The sequence below is a fragment of the Stylophora pistillata genome, chromosome 2, assembly GCF_964205215.1.
Source record: "Stylophora pistillata chromosome 2, jaStyPist1.2, whole genome shotgun sequence".
NCBI lineage: Eukaryota > Metazoa > Cnidaria > Anthozoa > Scleractinia > Pocilloporidae > Stylophora > Stylophora pistillata.
In genome coordinates, this window is record NC_142520.1 from 9,517,201 (window position 1) to 9,534,700 (window position 17,500).

General features: G+C 37.7%; 1 protein-coding gene across 1 annotated transcript in view; it reads left to right on the plus strand.

The window, feature by feature from the left end:
- Positions 1–175: 175 nt before the first annotated feature.
- The window catches only part of LOC111346231 (uncharacterized), a 190,575-nt gene continuing 173,250 nt past the window's right edge, over positions 176–17,500 (plus strand). Inside the window, 6 exon segments of the mRNA XM_088749243.1 lie at positions 176–179; positions 2,327–2,592; positions 3,076–3,190; positions 4,020–4,112; positions 4,115–4,141; positions 5,772–5,894. Of these exon segments, the coding sequence (XP_088605369.1) occupies positions 176–179; positions 2,327–2,592; positions 3,076–3,190; positions 4,020–4,112; positions 4,115–4,141; positions 5,772–5,894 (628 nt within the window).

A 17,500-nucleotide genomic window follows, 5' to 3' on the forward strand; every position in this document is an offset into this window, starting at 1 on the left:
AAGTCCACGCGATTCCAGTGCAAGAACTGCAAGAATCTCATCCAATTAATTCTTTTTTTCAGAGACGCATATTTTTTTCATAGAGAAAAAACCCAACATCTCCTAATAACGTCGATGGAAAGTCCCTTCGATTATTTATGACTTCTGACTAGTTTTAAGCAGACACCTGGTAAAAATGGGTGAAAATCTCTAATACTTATTTCTTCCTAAATTAATGCCATCTGAATTATCTTTATACCCTCAGACTATCAAGAAAATAATAGAAAAATTGCCTTTTCGTCCTCCGTTCGATAGCCTCTCTTGGAGCAGAGGAACCTTAGGTGCAATCTATGCAATAGCTTACGAACAGAACATTCCAACATTTCTTGAACTGAATTAGGCTGTAAAGGAGACTAAGCAGGGAAACAAAGGATTTATAGTCGATGTGGAATAATTCTTTGTTATTCCTCAAATTTCTGTATATAAAATATAAAATAAAGAAGTTTTGAACAATGGGCCATTAATGATTTACTCAGTGCGAGAACCACAGAAGTAGTTTTGTTTAGTAAGCCAAAAAGTGAGCGATAAATGATGATGATAATGATGACTTTATTTAAACTCAGATGAAAATGAGGCTTGTTAGGCCTCTAGCAACAGAGATGCTAATATAACGAGAAAAAGATATGAATATAAATTACAGAGTTTAAAAAAAATATAAGCCTAAATATAGATGATGATATAAATGATGGTGATATAAAATTACAAATTACTTAGATTTCTTATCTCATTCCTGAAGTGCCAAATTCGGCCATTAATGTTAGCTTATCAGGTAATGCATTCCAAGCCTTAGCAGCAATGTAAGAAGTCGATTTGAGGCCGTAAGTTGTGGTCTTAGCTACAGGTAAAACAAATTTCTTTCTGCCCCTAAGATTTTTCTTATTTTCTCTTACCTGAAATAAAGATTGAATATACTGAGGCATATTGTTATAGAGGGCTTTGAAATGGTTAAAAGCATATCTTATTTCCGTCTACTACTTAATGAGTAACCGACCTTTCCATAAGAATGAAATTAAAAAAATCGACAGTGGTTTAACGTGCTCTTTCCTCTTACCGTGACAACGATAGTCGTCATCCCAGTACCCAAAATGTTGTGGATTCGTTCGGTGATCGAAACTTTACGTGACACGTTGACGAGAGCAGCGTTGTCTGTACTCTTATCAACAACGGCAAAGTGGTCAATCAGATTGCGAAATTGCCGCCAGTTTAAGTAAAACTCAGTACCTAATACTGAATGAACAAGGTATGAGCTCGTAAGCAGCGCAAAAAGAGATGATTTTCTAAAATTCTATGTACCTTGACCTTATTCTTTACATTTATTGTTTTGATTTTCAACTTGGGATAAAGTTTCAGAGGTCATCAAAGTAACCACATTTTGGGGCCTAACATCATACATTATTCACTATCTTTATAGCAAAAATTTAAATTTTGTCCATTTAATAGTTAGTTAAAGTACATGGTGAAATATTCACAGAAATGAAGATACTATTTCGGGTTACTAATATATTTTTAGAGAGCTCCCTCAGCTTAGCTTGTCGAAAGCTTTTTCCTCTCCGCTATTTGCTCTGCGCCCTACCACCCAGATCCGTTTTCGAAACATTCTACTTTTATAATTTGCGGTGAAAACAATAGAAATTATAAAAGTTCTAAATTGGAAAGAAAAATGATTGTTTATCTTAGCTTCTGTAAAGTAATTTTTTTTTATCTTCTTTTTCCTGAGTCACATCGACTCAAATTCGTTTTTGCTCGAAAACGTTTTACGTTTTGAAACTTTTAATCCACAAAAGGAACGCATGAAAACGCATATGAAAACGGAAACGAAATAAAAAAATTGCAACCGTTTCTTTAATTTTTTTTTTCCTCAAATAAAAAGATATAGCCTCTTGTACCGGCATATTGCGGAATTGTCAGAATTATATTTTTCTGGTGTTACCGGGAAAAAGAATATTACATAAGGGTTACAAAATAGATAGTCTGGCCCCTAAGTGGCTCAGTATATTTCGACCAAAGGCTAACCATAGGAAGACGATACGATAAACTATTCAATTTTTTTAGCAGATGAATTTCAAAATCAGAGTAGATAGAAGTTTTAGCCCATCAATTGATATCAATGAAAATTTTCAAATCCCTAAGACCACACGGTTTTCTCTAAATACTGGTTTTATTGAACATTACTCAATTATATTCTAATCTTTTCCTGTGTTTTTTAAATTTTTTTCTTTTTTTCGCCAACCTGCACGAGACGTTTTGGAGGGCTAACAAAAACCTTCCTCTAACGTCTAATTTATAGATAGCTGTCGGCGTCTAAAGTTCTTGCAACAGAAAGATGGATATGGATTAGTGGGCCACGTCTTAAAACACATTTTATTACCAGTCGGAATGCATATGTATAGTCACTGCAGAAATTGGTGTACTATGGAAGATAGATGTAAATCGATCAACATGGGACCCGCAGGAGAAAAAGATAAAGTTTTGTGTCAATTGAGTGACTCGGACCACTTACAAAACCCAAATGATTTGAAACCGATGGCAGGCTTTATGTATAGGGGTACGGAGGTAAGAGATTTGTTTTTATGTTTTTTTTTTTTTTTTGCTTACGAGTTTGCTGCTCTTCGTAAGCCTTGTGTACCGTTTAATAGAGTATCCTCGCTCTTCCGTGAGTCTTTGGCAACTCAGATGAGGCAATTTTATCTCAAAACCTTTTTAAGCGAAGCCTGAGAACATTTGAATCTGCTAAAAATGAAGAAAAGATGAATTAATTTTAAAAATAAAGTTCCTGTATAACGCGCGTTCTAAATGGTTGAAACAGCATGTCTTATCTGAGTATCAAGAAGTTTCTTCCCCTTCACTTCTTTTGTTTTCTAGCCGCTTACGTCGTCCTTTGCAACAGAACAGAACAAAGTCGAGGCTTTTCTATTTGTTGCACAAAAAAAGAAAAACTCCAAGCATGCCCCTTATGGATAAAAAGTATAAATCGCTCGCATGAAAAGCATCTCCGTTATTTTATGAAAAAAAAGGCTCAATATTTTTCCCCATTAGAACAAGTGTTGTTTCAACATGTGCTACAACAATGCAACTTGCTCAGCTGGATTTACGGACAAGGGATACAAGTGTGTGTGTCCACCTGGTTACATGGGAGACCACTGTGAATAAGGTAAGAGTTACTTTGCACGTGTGCTCTAATAATCATGTTAGTTACTACAATTATACGTCTCTTTTGCATCCATTTTACCATGGTCTCGTATGCTTCAACATGTGTTCTGATGACTTACGAGTCATTTACTGTCCAACTGTGCTTCTTAGAGTTCAAATAACGCTGAAGACAGGTTTTCTCTCATTGTGCAAGCGACGAATTGGATTGAGGTTACAGACAAAAATGGTGAAAAATTCAAGTTGTCCTTCAAAAGATGAAGAGTTGGAATGGCTGGCGAATGTTGATCCCATTTTATTAGATAAAGGAAAGAAAGAAAAGCAGTTGTACGACATTGAAATTTCATCATCAATTGAAGAAAACAGAAACAGCAACACGACAACGCGCTGATTGCGTTCCGCTTTGCACTCCCCGTCAATAGATATTTGCGAAATTCGACCGCACTGAATACACAATTTGGCGCGTTGAATAATAAATCTCTTATTAATTGTTTTGGGGCGTAGTTGTTTGTATTTTAACTTGCCCTACGTTTTCGTCAAAATACTGCACACCTCGTAAATATACTCAACGATAATAAACAACAAAACTTTTATTAGGATCTATGTATCACACTTTGTATCCGTTCCCCCTGAAAACCACGTGATCCTTCCAATCTCCCCTTCCCCTTCCGATAAAAGATGACTGTTCCCCAAACATCATTCCACGTGATGCACTTTCAGTGAGCTTTCAGTCCTGTCGAATATCACAGCTCATCCAATTAGGTCATACCTACAAAAGCCTTTCTCAACTCTTTTAAAATGTTATAATTTACGGAAATAATCTGTTTGTACAGATGTAAACGAGTGTTCCACCAAAACCCACAGCTGTGATGTCAACGCTGAGTGCAAAAATATCGAAGGTTCTTTTAACTGCAGCTGCAAGGTTGGGTTAATGGCGATGGCAAAAAATGCACAGGTAACTATGAAATCTGTCCAACTGAATTGCTCCAAGCATCGAAAACAGTTGGTTTATATTCGCCTGAATTTGACGAGCGTATCAAGAAAATCAACGATTTTCATAAGAAAGATGTTTATAGTAATGTACTGAGGAATCAGAGTCGGCTGCTATTGTGTCATTTATCACGCTTTGCATCCATCGCAGTGTTCATTTTATTACATGTTTCGTGTCTAGGGTGCTACTACTGTTATGGAGAGCATGGTGTTACATAGTTGCTAAAAATAGAATCGAGGAAGTTTCTAGAACGCTTAGTCATGCTGACTCATTAAGAACTTTTAACGGAACTTTCTAGAAGAGTTAGCCAGCATATTTTCGCCATGATGTAATAGTAGTGTAATGTTACTAAAAATAACAGATCTCTAGAACATTCTGGAACTTTAAAAAAAAAAACATACATACATACATACATACATACATACATACATACATACAAACATACCTGCATACATACATACATTTTATTGAACACATCCCCATCTGGGGCTTTTTAGTCAACAATTACATAATTCGAATACTTGATACTATACAAACAAAAAAGATATTAAGGAGTCGCGATAGGTTAAAGTTAGAGACCTTTTCCAGTGAGTTAGTGTTGCTACAAGGAGTCCAGAGGAGCAATAGCCGGATAGAGTTGTTAGAATTATTTACTGGAATCGTCAGCCGTGTGGAAGGCTGCCTTGGAAAAGCGTTGTGGATATTGATAAGCGACAAGGATCTTTAAAGAGAACCGTGAGTTGTGCAGTAGTGCACTGAGATTGAAGTTATAGTATTTATAGAGGGAATTAAGTTAAGATGATAGTTATTGTATTAGTTATTGGTATCGCTCCGTAGTCAGTACGTCAGTCAATAAAGTAGTTGAGTTAGTATGAGTTATATCTTTCTGGCGGTTGAGAAAATACCGTAACTCTGCCTGTCATCGAATGATTTACGAGTCGTGGACGGACGACAAATTGTGTTCTTTTAGTTTTAGTTACATTACATTATTTTTGTGTGGAGTTAAGTCAAGTTTACAATTTTTTTTTAACCAAAGTTACATTTTCATTCTGTAACCTTTGCTAGCACCACATCATGCACGTCTCGCGCCCTTTTCTGTCTTAGAAGACGCGTGCCCTTTCTTGATGATGTATGTGCCTGGTAATTAATTTGATTAAAGATTGTTTACCTGCGGATTGGTCGTTTCAGTGTAAATTAAATTATAAAGATTATTTGACGCAGGCGCTTTCAATGATATTTGACACCCACCAAAAATGACAATTTTACTTGGCGCTTATAATTTGACTCGCCTTGCGGGCTTGTCAAAATACGGCACAACTCGTAAAAATACTCAGCGATACTAGACAACAAAAAGTCAATTATGATGTATATATCACACTTGGTAGCCGCTCCCTTTAAATAACATGCGATCCTCCCAACCCCCTCCCTTCGATAAAAAAATAAGTGGTCCCAAAACATCATTGCACGTGGTGCACTTTCAGTGAGCTTTCAGTCCTGTTGAGTATCGCAGGTCTTCCAATCAGAACATACCTGTAAAAGCTTAGATAATTTTTTTTTGAATTTCATTATTAACGGGAAGAATTTATTCCTGCAGATGTAGACGAGTGTACCAACAATACCCACAACTGCGGCGTTAATGCCAAGTGCAACAAAACCGAAGCTTCTTTCAACTGCAGCTGCAAGGTTGGGTTTAATGGCGATGGCAAAAAATGCACAGGTAACTATGAAATGTGTCCACCTATTCCAGGCATCGAAATCAGTTTGTTTATATTTGCCTAACCTTGACGAGCGTATTAAGAACATCGACGATTTTCATAAGAAAGCTGTGTATGGTAATGTAGAGATATGAGTCGGCTGCAAATGTGTCATTTATCACGCTTTGCATCCATCGCAGTGTTCATTTCACTACGCGTTTCGTGTCCAGGATGCTACTACTGTTATGGAGAGCGTGGTGTTACATAGTTGCTAAAAATAGAATCGAGGAAGTTTTTGAGAACGCCTAGTCATGCTGACTCATTAAGAACTTTTAATGGAACTTTCTAGAACAGTTAGCCAGCATATTTTCGTTATGCCGTAATAGTAGTGTAAAGTTACTAAAAATAGCAGTATTACAGATCTCTAGAACATTCCGGAACTTTTTTAAAAGATACATACATACATATGTATGTCTGTAGGCATGTATGTATCTTTTAAAATCCCTTGATGAGTGGGAAACCACGAAACAGGTCTGTAGGGATGTACATGTAGTTATTTTTTTCTGCCTACTACACATTATACCCGCTCTACTATTTGTATCGAGCACTGTTTCACGGACACCAAGTTTAATCTCTCTACACACGTACATACATACACACATACATACACACATACATACACACATACATACAAACACACACACACACACACACACACACACACACACACACACACACCTACGCACATACATACATACATACATACATACATACATACATACATACATACATACATACATACATTTTATTGAACACATCCCCATCTGGGGCTTCTCAGTGAACAATAACATAATTTACACTTACCATTCTAGCTATGTTGATATATCCAAATTATTTCGTTACTCCCACCGACGCAGCCCCAAACAGTTTCTTTGGAAACTATCAGCCTTTATACATAATTTACATACTTGGTACTACACGTTCAAAAAGATATATAAGGAGTCGCGATAGGTTATTAGAGGCCTTTTTCAGTGGGTCAGTGTTACTACGAGGAGCCTAGAGGAGCGAGAGCCGGATAGAGTTGTTGGAATTATTTTACTGGAATCGTCAGTAGTGAGGAAGGCTGCCTTGAAAAGTGTTGTGGATATTGATGAGCGACGAGGATCTTTAAAGAGAACCGTGAGTTGTGCAGTAGTGCACTGAGATTGAGGTTATAGTATTTATAGAAGGCTCTAAGTTAAGAAGATAGTTATTGTATAGGTATTAATGTCGCTCCGTAGCTAAGTTAAGAGGATAGTTATTGTATTAGTTATTGGAATCGCTCCGTAGCTAGTACGTCAGTCAATAAAGTAGTTGAGTTAGTACGAGTTGTATCTTTCTGGCGGTTGAGAAAATACCGTAACACAACCTGTTATTAAACGATTTACGAACCGTGGACGAAAAATTGTGTTCTTTTAGTTTTAGTTGCATTACATTATTTTTGTGTGGAGTTATGTCAAGTTTACATTTTTTTTAATCACAAATCACAGTTACATTTTCATTCTGTAATCATTGCTAGCATCACATCACGCACGTCTTGCGCCCTTTTTTTGTCTTAGAAGACGCGTGTCCTTTCTTGATGATGTGCCTGTTCATTAATTTGATTTAAGATTGTTTACCTGAGGATTGGTCATTTCAGTGTAAAAAAAAATAATAAACGTTGCCTTCTTTCTATGCTTATACTGTCTAGTTAAGACTTTTGTTCGGAAGCGAAACGGGAAATCTAAACAAACACTTTAACTCCAACACGGTAAACTCTAGACTCACGGTAAACGACAACTTAAAACTGCTGCTCGATAAACTGAAAACATTTCAACATCCTCTAAAACATCACACGTGAAAATTAAAAGGTCCGCGTGATTTGCTTACGATATTATTAGCGTACGTAGTCCCAAAGCACGCGAACGCGAGTCGCACACGCACAAGTTCATTAACGTCTTCTTAACAACTTGGTTGGCATAAGCGTAAGGATTAACATAAGCGAAAGACTTTCAGGCAATCAGCAAGCACTATACTGTTTATACCAACCATGTCCCTATTTAACATAACATCGACTGCGCGCTTGTGCTCATGATTAAGTTGCAGCCGTTTCCACCTGCGCATTAGCTTGTTATGTTTATGCCTATGCTTGTGTTGCAACTGAGTACCGCGCTTGAAGCCTGTTTCGCACTTCTGAGATAGTTATTAACACGAGGATGAAAACAAGTACAAGGATGTTCACACCACTATAAAGTTTATGTTTTTTTTTTAATTCTTATTTTAAGTCAGTGGATACTCAAAACAAGGATTTTTCCTTAATTTGAGAGCCAATTCCTTGAAAAGTAATGATCAAGATTTCTGCTTTTAAGAATTGTATCCTCTTTAATGAAAGTTCCTCAGTTTAAGAATACCACCATTAAAAATAAGATTTACATTCCTTGTTTTAAGATTTATGACTTTAAATTCTCATTTTAAGGGCATTTCCACTATTAAATAAATATCTCAAATCCTTGCTTTTAGCAAGTATTCATTCTATGTAGAAAGGTTGTTCTTCCAACTAGCTTTATGATAAATGCTTGCCAAAATTTCAGAAATATCTGTGGAATTGTGCTTGTCAAATTCCCAAGGAAATATAACCAATAGCGCTCTCTACTGCGAGGATCGTGCATCATACGTGTCTATAACCGCAGTTCAAAATATATGAACTTCATATATTCATTGTATCTGATTTATCATCACGGGTTGATTACGAATCAACTTAACGGCCTGGTCCCAGTTGGCTTGTTAGCTCAATTGGTAGAGCGCCGCACTAGTATCACAGAGGTCAGTGGTTCGAATCCCGTACAGGCCTGATTTTTTTCAGGTCTGATTTTCGCTATTGCATAAATAGCACTCTCTACTGCGAGGATCGTGCATTATACGTTAATCGTGTGTGTTTATCACACCAGTACTGTTGTTTATTCAAAAGCGTACGCTTGTTTTTTTATTCTTCAATTGACAGGTGTCACATGGTGACAGTTACTTGCCAAAAAATGTTTCAAAGTTTGCTCTTAAGACTTTTCAGTTACATTTACAAATTTAAAATATTTCGGTGAAAGCTTTCTCTTCAAATTGAATAACGTCTGTATTCTTTCTCATCCACTCACTAACAAGTTGTTAAGGTTACGGAGGATTTTCCGTAATTAAACTCGTAATTGTAGCCCTAAATCATTCGGGTTCTTTTGGCAATCATTTTGTTATGTGTTAGAAAAAAATTAAATTTTATTCACCAGCATAGGTCGGTCCGTATTGGGAAAAACTGTGCCCCTGTCTTGAGTACCGCCCGAGGCCTAAGGCCTCGGGCGGTATCCAAGACCTCAGGCACAGTTTTTCCCAATACGAACCTCCAGCCTGGTGAATAAGAGATATATATTGTGAGCTCATCTACCCAGTGTAATGGTTCATGTCTTTCATGAGGAATGAATGAATCAATGAATGAAAACTTAATTCAAGTGTCAGTGTATTTAGCTTTAAAGGTGTAAAAACTAATTGGGAACACTACTTAGTTACTTAACTTACCGAAGTTTAAAGATAACTTTATTAGCTATTTACACATTTAGAGTAAAATTTCAAATGTAAAACTGGAGCCTTATTTACATACTAATAATACTTTTAGATGGCTAAAAATTATACAGAACGATAAAATCTTACTTTATGAGTAGATTTCCCAGTCCACGTAAGTGTTTTTTTTAACAATTCGGTCAGGTTTCGTTTCTTTATGCTTTGTATAAAATCGTTTAAAGATGTTTTCTCCCGATCACTGACGCTTAACTTCCTCCATATGTACGGTCCGAAGTAACGAAGTGAGTGTTTGCCGTAACGGGACATTCTGACCCTCGAGATATTAAAATCAGCGTTCCTAAGCTCATAGCCTTTATAGATAGACTGGGACATTTCTCTAATATACAGTGGCATTAATCCGTTCTTAACTTTAAACATGAGTGTAGCAATGCTTTGTAATCTCCTTTCATGTAGAGTTGATAGGAAGGCTCTGTTTAATAAAGCACTGTACGTGTCCACCTTAGATTTAAAAATTGTTCTCAGTGCTCGTTCTTGAATACGTTGGAGCTCACGTCTATCGGCCGTTTTGCAGAAATGCCACACAATGTCACAGTACGTCAGATGCGGTAAAGTAGCAGATTTGTAGAGTTGAGGTTTGACTGAGTAGGGTATGATTTTGCGTAGCCTCATTAGCACTCCTACTTTCTGGCTTGTTTTCTTATAGATGGCAATTATGTGTTCGCATGCTGAATGACAGATTTTTATCAGTGGTCACTCCGAGGATTGATACACGATCTGAAGATGTTACTACAACTTGTTTTTCAATTTCTAGCGCTATTTCCTCAGCTGGCTCTTTTGCTGAGGACTTTGGATCGATGAAAAGTATCTGGTATTTACTGGGGTTCGCCCTGAGAAGGTTATCTGTGTACCACTGTGTCACTTTTTGCGTTTCGCTCTTGAGTCTTTGTAAAGCTATCTGGACCGAGTCCCCACTGGTGTATATTTGGTGGTCATCTACATGGATAAAGAGATTCTCTGTTCCTGTGTGTAACGGAAGGTCGTTTTGAAACAAGTTAAATAGTAGAGGTCCAAAGGACGAACCCTGTAGACATCCTCTTGTTTGGTCTCTCCATACACTAAACTGGTCTTGTAATTTTACTCGGTTTTTTCGTGAGCCAAAGAAAGATTGCATAAGATTTTGGGATGTTCATGAGAAATTATACGCCTTGAACATCTGAACCATTAGTGCAGGGTGCAAGGAGTCAAACGTTTTACTCATATCGGTGGATAATGCAGTTACACATTTCCTCTTATTGGCAGCCATTTTCCAATCCTCTGTTAACCTTAATAGAGTTGTCTCGCAGCTATGTTGTTTTCTATATGCCGCCATTTTTCCGTACAGGTGTGAATCCATGGCTGCAGTTATTTGTTGGCAAAGCAATGACTCGAACAACTTGTCTATTGAGTTTAAGACAGTTGTCGCTCGGTAATTAGAATGGTCTGTTCTTTCTCCCTTTTTGAACAATGGTGTCCATTGTCCCATCTTCCATGTGCTTGGCCACTCTCCTTTCCTTATTATTGTGTTGAAGAGTCTAGTCCGTTATGGTGCTATCCCTTTGGCTGACATCTTTAAGATCTTGGTGGCAATTCCATCCCATCCGGTGGCCTTAGAGCTGTTGATCTTTTGAAGTTCTATTTCGTTGAAGCTGAAATGCATGTTTTGATAGGCTTGCCGGATCACGGCAACGCTAGGATGTCTCTCAAAGTCTTGCCCCAATTGATCACCGCCGATTTCATTTGAAATTGTTTAAAAATAGTCGCACAGCTCGTCCGCCACTGCGATCTGATTTGTGACCGTTTTCCCGTTAACCTCGATGGCTATTTTCTCAACCTCTTTACTCTTCTTACTTAGGAACGGTTGGAAAGTTTTATAGAACTCTTTTGGCTTTTGTTTAAGTTCGTCAGATTTCCTGCTTCAGTATGCCTTGATGACTCGTCGCTCAGGTAAAACTTCTGCAAAGCATATGCATAAATCATATTTAATTATCTTGTTTTTGTCTTTTGGTTGCTCATTTTGCAAAGGTTCAAAACACCACCAAGTTATATTTACCTGCTGTGTAAACTCAAAAACGTCGCAAGGATGTTTTACTGTTTCATTCCTTACCTAACTTTTTGTGCGTGTTTGGTTGACTACTGCCCCTGTTACTTTTGAATGGGGTGGAAAAAATCCAGACCGCCTGTGATTGTGACGCGCCTATCAGCTATCCCTGACGAGTACGACGAAGGAAGCAATTAAACATTTAGCTAACTACTAGTTTATTATCGCTTTTAGAAAATCAATATTGCTAAAATAATAAAAGTGCACTCCAATCGAGATATCAATGCTAATTATGTCACTTTTTCATGTGTTAAAGACTTGGATAGCTTTATTAGGGAGTAAAATCATTGCAGCCCCCGGGCCGGCTGAAATACGACTTACTTTACAATGGAAATAAATTATCTCTTACTCTAAGATAACTACAATAAAAGCTACAAAGTGTAATCTACAATAAAATACAATAAGAGAAATATCAAAAACTAAAATACAAATAATTAAGATAGCTACTAATGATTAGAACTGTTCGCCATGATAAATGTGTTTTTGAACCTATTTGTCTTACAAATCGGTAGCTTGAAGTATCTCTGGCTGCGGGTGCGATAGGTGGACTCGTTGCGTGGAGGCAGTAGATCATGGAGCTTGTGGTTTTCGTCCCTTACAATCTGATCAAATTGAGCCTCACACAAGATCTCCCTCCTCTCGTTACAAATTGTTTTCTTCTACTGCACTTTGCCTTCCGTTACCTGGTAAAGTGGAGGGAGGGGGGAATAGGAGGGGAGGAAGAACTTAAAGAATTCTTGTTGGGTAAGTGCAGCTGGCCTCTTAAAATTCTCACCTTATTAGAGTCTCTTTTGTGACCAACTATGCACCCCATCACTTTTGGTCATACTTGAAAAAATCTTAAACTGCACATTTTCCATTTTTTAATCCCCAATTATCACAAGTTTCGTAAACCCAATGTCCAAAAAATGTTTTTCTTATTAATGGTAAGCTAATAGCTGCTTTCAAACAAAAACAAAAAAAAGGGATTGTTCCTTTGATGAGTAACATACGTACTTGCATCGAACATAACCCCTTCCACGAGGAAAGAAAAGGTGTACAGCTGTTTACAAAAAGGTTGTCGGAAAAACCGCAAGCCATGTTAAAGTATCCGTTTCTTTGCTTCTAAAAGTTCTTTACTGATTCATCATTTATGTGTAAAGGGTACTTTCCCGCTACAATTTGGTCTTTACTTTTTACTCTCCACTATGGACTAGACTTAACTGGAGACGGTTAGATACTCAGCGACAAATACAAGTGGCCACCATGGTCTATAAATCTATACATGGTCTTGCGCCCGACTATCTTGGTTCTCTTTTCACTAAATATGATCCTCCATATAATCTAAGGAACTCTGAAAACAAACTAGCTGTTCCATTACCCCGCACCAATTTCCTGAAAAATAGCTTTAGCTATAACGGTGCGGTTATCTGGAATAGCTTGTCCCCTGAATTGCGGCAAGCAAAATCACTTCAATCCTTCCGAAATGGTTGTCGCAATTTCTTCGTCTGAATCGACAAAACACACACGGCATCTATGTAAAGCAGAATTTCTTTATTTTTTTTTTCTATTTCACTTTTAAATTTTAGATCATGTTTATATAGATTAAAATAGATTGTAACTGTAATAATAGATTGTAATAATATTATCATTTTATCTGATAGATTTACCGTGTCTAAATAAAAATAAAAAAAATAAAGTTCAAGACTTTCTCAGATGAAATGCCATTAACAACGTAAATTTTATGACAATCCTACCTCAATAAAGAAAAAAATTAAGGAACGTCATGCTTCTGTAGGTCAATTTTCTATGCAATTCTCACGTGCCTAGACGTTTATTTATTAACAAATAAGTTTCGCTTTTTGCTACCTTAGACTTCACCTTATCACGTGTCAATTCCTTTCAAACAACCTGCATTTTGTCATGTATTTCACACGCTTAGAGAAAAGGCCAGATGGGTAACAACCAAATAAGAAGCCTACGTTGTTACGCGTTGAAACATGATAGTTGTCTCTTCATTCAATTTATTTTCACTTGTTTGAAGAAGGGAGACCAAAAAATATCTTTGTTCAGTGGTTGTTAGAGATGAAATAGAGTTTTTGGCTTTCTTTCCTTTGCAAAATTACATTGAAAATACTTTTTGGGGCGATTAGCTGTAACTGAATAATTAAGACTGTCTCTGATGGAGAGGATCAGCACTAACGATCGTCGTAGCCTATGAGCAATCGTTGTTTAGTCTCGTCACGCAACATGGGAGAGGGATCGTTGTGTGACGAGACCAAATTAGGGTTGTGGAGGGGACTGCAGGAGGCGTGGTACCTATGCAAGTTATTTTTGCCAAGAATGCTTATGTTTTGTACCGAAAGCGGAAAATAAGATCAATTTTGTAAAATGCCCATACCGAGTTAAACTTATTGTACACGGTACAAGATAAGGATAAGTTACGTCATAATAATCCTTATATTGTGAGGACGTCGACAATTAAACCGTAAGCCGGAAGTTCCTTTCATAGCATAAAACAAAATATCAATCAAACAGAAAAACAAAAAATAAGCACGCAGTCAATTTTCAATCAGTTACACCACATAACTACCGTGAGGATTCGATTTAGTGCCCTCCTTGAAATAAGCGCCCCCTCTCTAAGAAGCGACCCGTCACATTAGACTTTTTTAATGAGGGCCCCTATTCTAATAAGCGCTCCTATTGAATAGGCATTCGCGTTCCAATAAGCACCCCCACACAGATAAGCGCCCCTATTCTGAATCAGTAATAGCACAGCGGAGTACATGTACATTGAGATCAACCGTGGTTCGTCTTCTATTAATTGCTCACGTAAAGCCTCAAAACAAAATCAATGGTCTTATGTGTCCGTGTTTCAACTGTTATTTACAGTTCATTCATCGCGTGACGACTGCAGCTTAGCTGATCGTCCCAGCCAGGACTTTTCCATGGAAATAATCCGTCATTTTTCGTTCTTTTTAATCCTTTTGAAACTAGTAGGTTTGTCTCGCGCATTTTACTGTTTCTCAAGATGGAAATAAACGCTGTGTACCCATCCACAGGATTCCCTGTCCCACCATCATCAAAACAATTTTCAAAACAAATAAAGTAAAGAATCAAAGGGATAAAACAAGATGATATATTCGAACACTCTCGCCAAGATTCAGGTCTGTGCGATGTTTTGTGCGGGCAGTATTCGAAAAAAGGTTTCGCTAAAATTTATAAGACTTTGTATAAAGATGCCATGTTGGTTTTACTCTGAGGAACACCAATATGGCGGCCGGAAGCTAACAAAACCATGTCACCGAGTTCTGCTGTACAAAACCTGTAGTAGACTTGTGAGGGCTCATAAACATCTAATTGACTACAAATTCTCACACAAGGACTCTTCAGATTGCGAAATCTCAACAGGTAAGTCAAGGTATCGATTCCTTAGTTAGTGCCAAGGGTCAGTCCCCTTAAGTCTATGGAGGAAGACCTCAAACCTATAACCCCAACAGGCCAGCTATCTAAAGTCATGGAAGGTTTCACAAGAGACTCATTACTTAAGCAGGTTAGGAATAGGCTTGACTTTAAACAATTTTCTATTGGTGGTAAATCAACAATCCATGCATTAGTCTATTTTGTGCATTTAATACTGATGTTTCTTGATTGTCCCGGAAATTGTATTGGAATATTTATTTGCAGACTTTAGTTAAGGATTTTATCCTGTTGATCATAGTAAGTTACATCTGGGTGTGAGCAATGTCTTAATTAGTCAAACGGATCTATGCTTTCCTTACCAGCCGATCTCAGATTGTTAGAATCGAGGGGGCCTTATCTGCCCCCGTCTATCCTCATGGCCCGGTATCCCCAAAGGGATAAAGCTAGCCCCTATCCTTTTTGCTGCCTTGGTTAACAAGCTGGCTGACAATTGGCATTTGCGCACTAAGTATGTGGATGACACAACTGTGATTGAGTGAATATCCAGATTTAGCCCAAGGTATCTCTTGTTTGTTGTTCAGAACATTATGGTTCTGCTACTAGCCGAGGTATGCGCTTAAATCCCAAGAAGTGCAAAGGAATGATTGTCAACTTTCTTGAATACCAATCTATGGTTCCAGATACCCTTAAGATACTAGGTAATGACATACGGAAAGAGTCTCAAGCTCCAAGGACATATATATCTAATGACCTACAGTGGAATCAGCATGTTGAGTATATTTCTTGAAGGGCTAATAAGAGGGCGCATGCCTCAAGATTACTTAAGAAGTCAGAGCCCCGTCATACTGACCTATTGTAGATACATTGTTCATTAATCAGATCTCTTGTTGAATACGCATCACCCGGGTAGGCAGCTCTGCCTGACTATCTATCGGATCTTATTGAAGCCGTTCAGAGGAGAGCATTGCAGATTATCTTTCCAGATAATGGTTATGAGAAATCATTTGTTTTGTCTGCCCTCACAACCGTAAGTAAGCGTAGGGATCTTGCCTGCATCAGGTTTTTTAAGGACCTTCCTAATACTGAACCTTCAGGGTCTCTCTACATGGTGGAAGTAGTTCCTCATGGTTACAATCTTCGGTCAGGGGATTGCCTCCTTGTAGAGAGACCCAGAGTTAGGACAGATAGATTCGCCGCTTTCTGTACTAATTAAGTTTTTCCCCATAAGAGGTGACCCTAGAGGGAATATTTATGATAACTTTTTAAATGTAATGAGATTGTCGTGCATGATGTTGAAATATGATTTATTAAGAGTTATTATTACATCGCACGCAGTGCCCGTGGGCAAGAGGAAGCAAATCCTATGTTCTGATTGGCTACCCAAGCAGGCAAGATGGGCCCTCTTGCCCGCTCTGGATTGTCCTCATTGATCCCGCACATGAAAAAACAGAATAAGAACTACATTCGTAACTCTTGGACAATTTCGGCGACGGAAAGGCAAAAAGCGGCAGAAGATATTCAAAACAAAGAAAATAGAAACGAATCTCGTGAGTTTGTTGTCCAACAAACACAGTTGGCTTTCTTTCCCAGCTCTCGAAGGAAAAAAGTCATTCTAAACTCTTATTATATGGCTGTGTCTCACGAGGACTGCGAACTACCGAATTCACGAATTTGATTGGCTGAAATCAAAATTGAAAGCGGTCTAGATTTCCTTATCTAGACCGGTATCTAGACCGGTCTGGAAAAAAAAAAGGTGCAACGAATATAAAGAAATTGGCACATAAGACACAGCCATATAATAAACATCACTGCGTTCGGTCTGTACTGGCAACCACGGTCAAGATTCTCCCATACAGACCTCCCACTCGTTTAATAAGAACTAATTAATAAAGCGAAATATTTTTCAATATAGTAAATCCTTTATTAACCAAGCTTGTTCGGTCAAGATGGTTGAATATTAGTATCGATCTCTGCCTGTAAAAGAGTTGATTAAACATATCTATCTATCTATTCATGTGAGAAGGTAGCCGATACCGTTGAATAGTGTTCAATACACATGTGCAGAGCTCAATACAGTAGGTAGCGATCAAACAAGACGACACATGGTTTCTGTTACTCAGATTTTCGTGCTTACGCACTCATCAGTCTATCTATCTATCTATCTATCTATCTATCTATCTCTCTACCTATCTGTCTATCTGTCTATCTTTTCTTCAACCTACCTGCTAGTATGTTAATATCGTGTCAAGAAAAACCCGATCTAAAAATTTGTAAAAAGATAAGAATTCAACTGTTCTATTAAATCTCAAATAGATTGATAATTCCTTATTTCAAAATTTGATGACGTCACGTGAAAACCAAGAATTAAATCCCCTGGTTCAAAAAAGTGCCCTCCCTTAATGTGTCGAAAGTACACTAGCGCCCCGGACGCTAAATCACAAGTTTACGGTTTGCTCAATTCTCGACTTTTGTCACGCAGAATGGCTGGACATCATCAGTTGCTCGTCTATA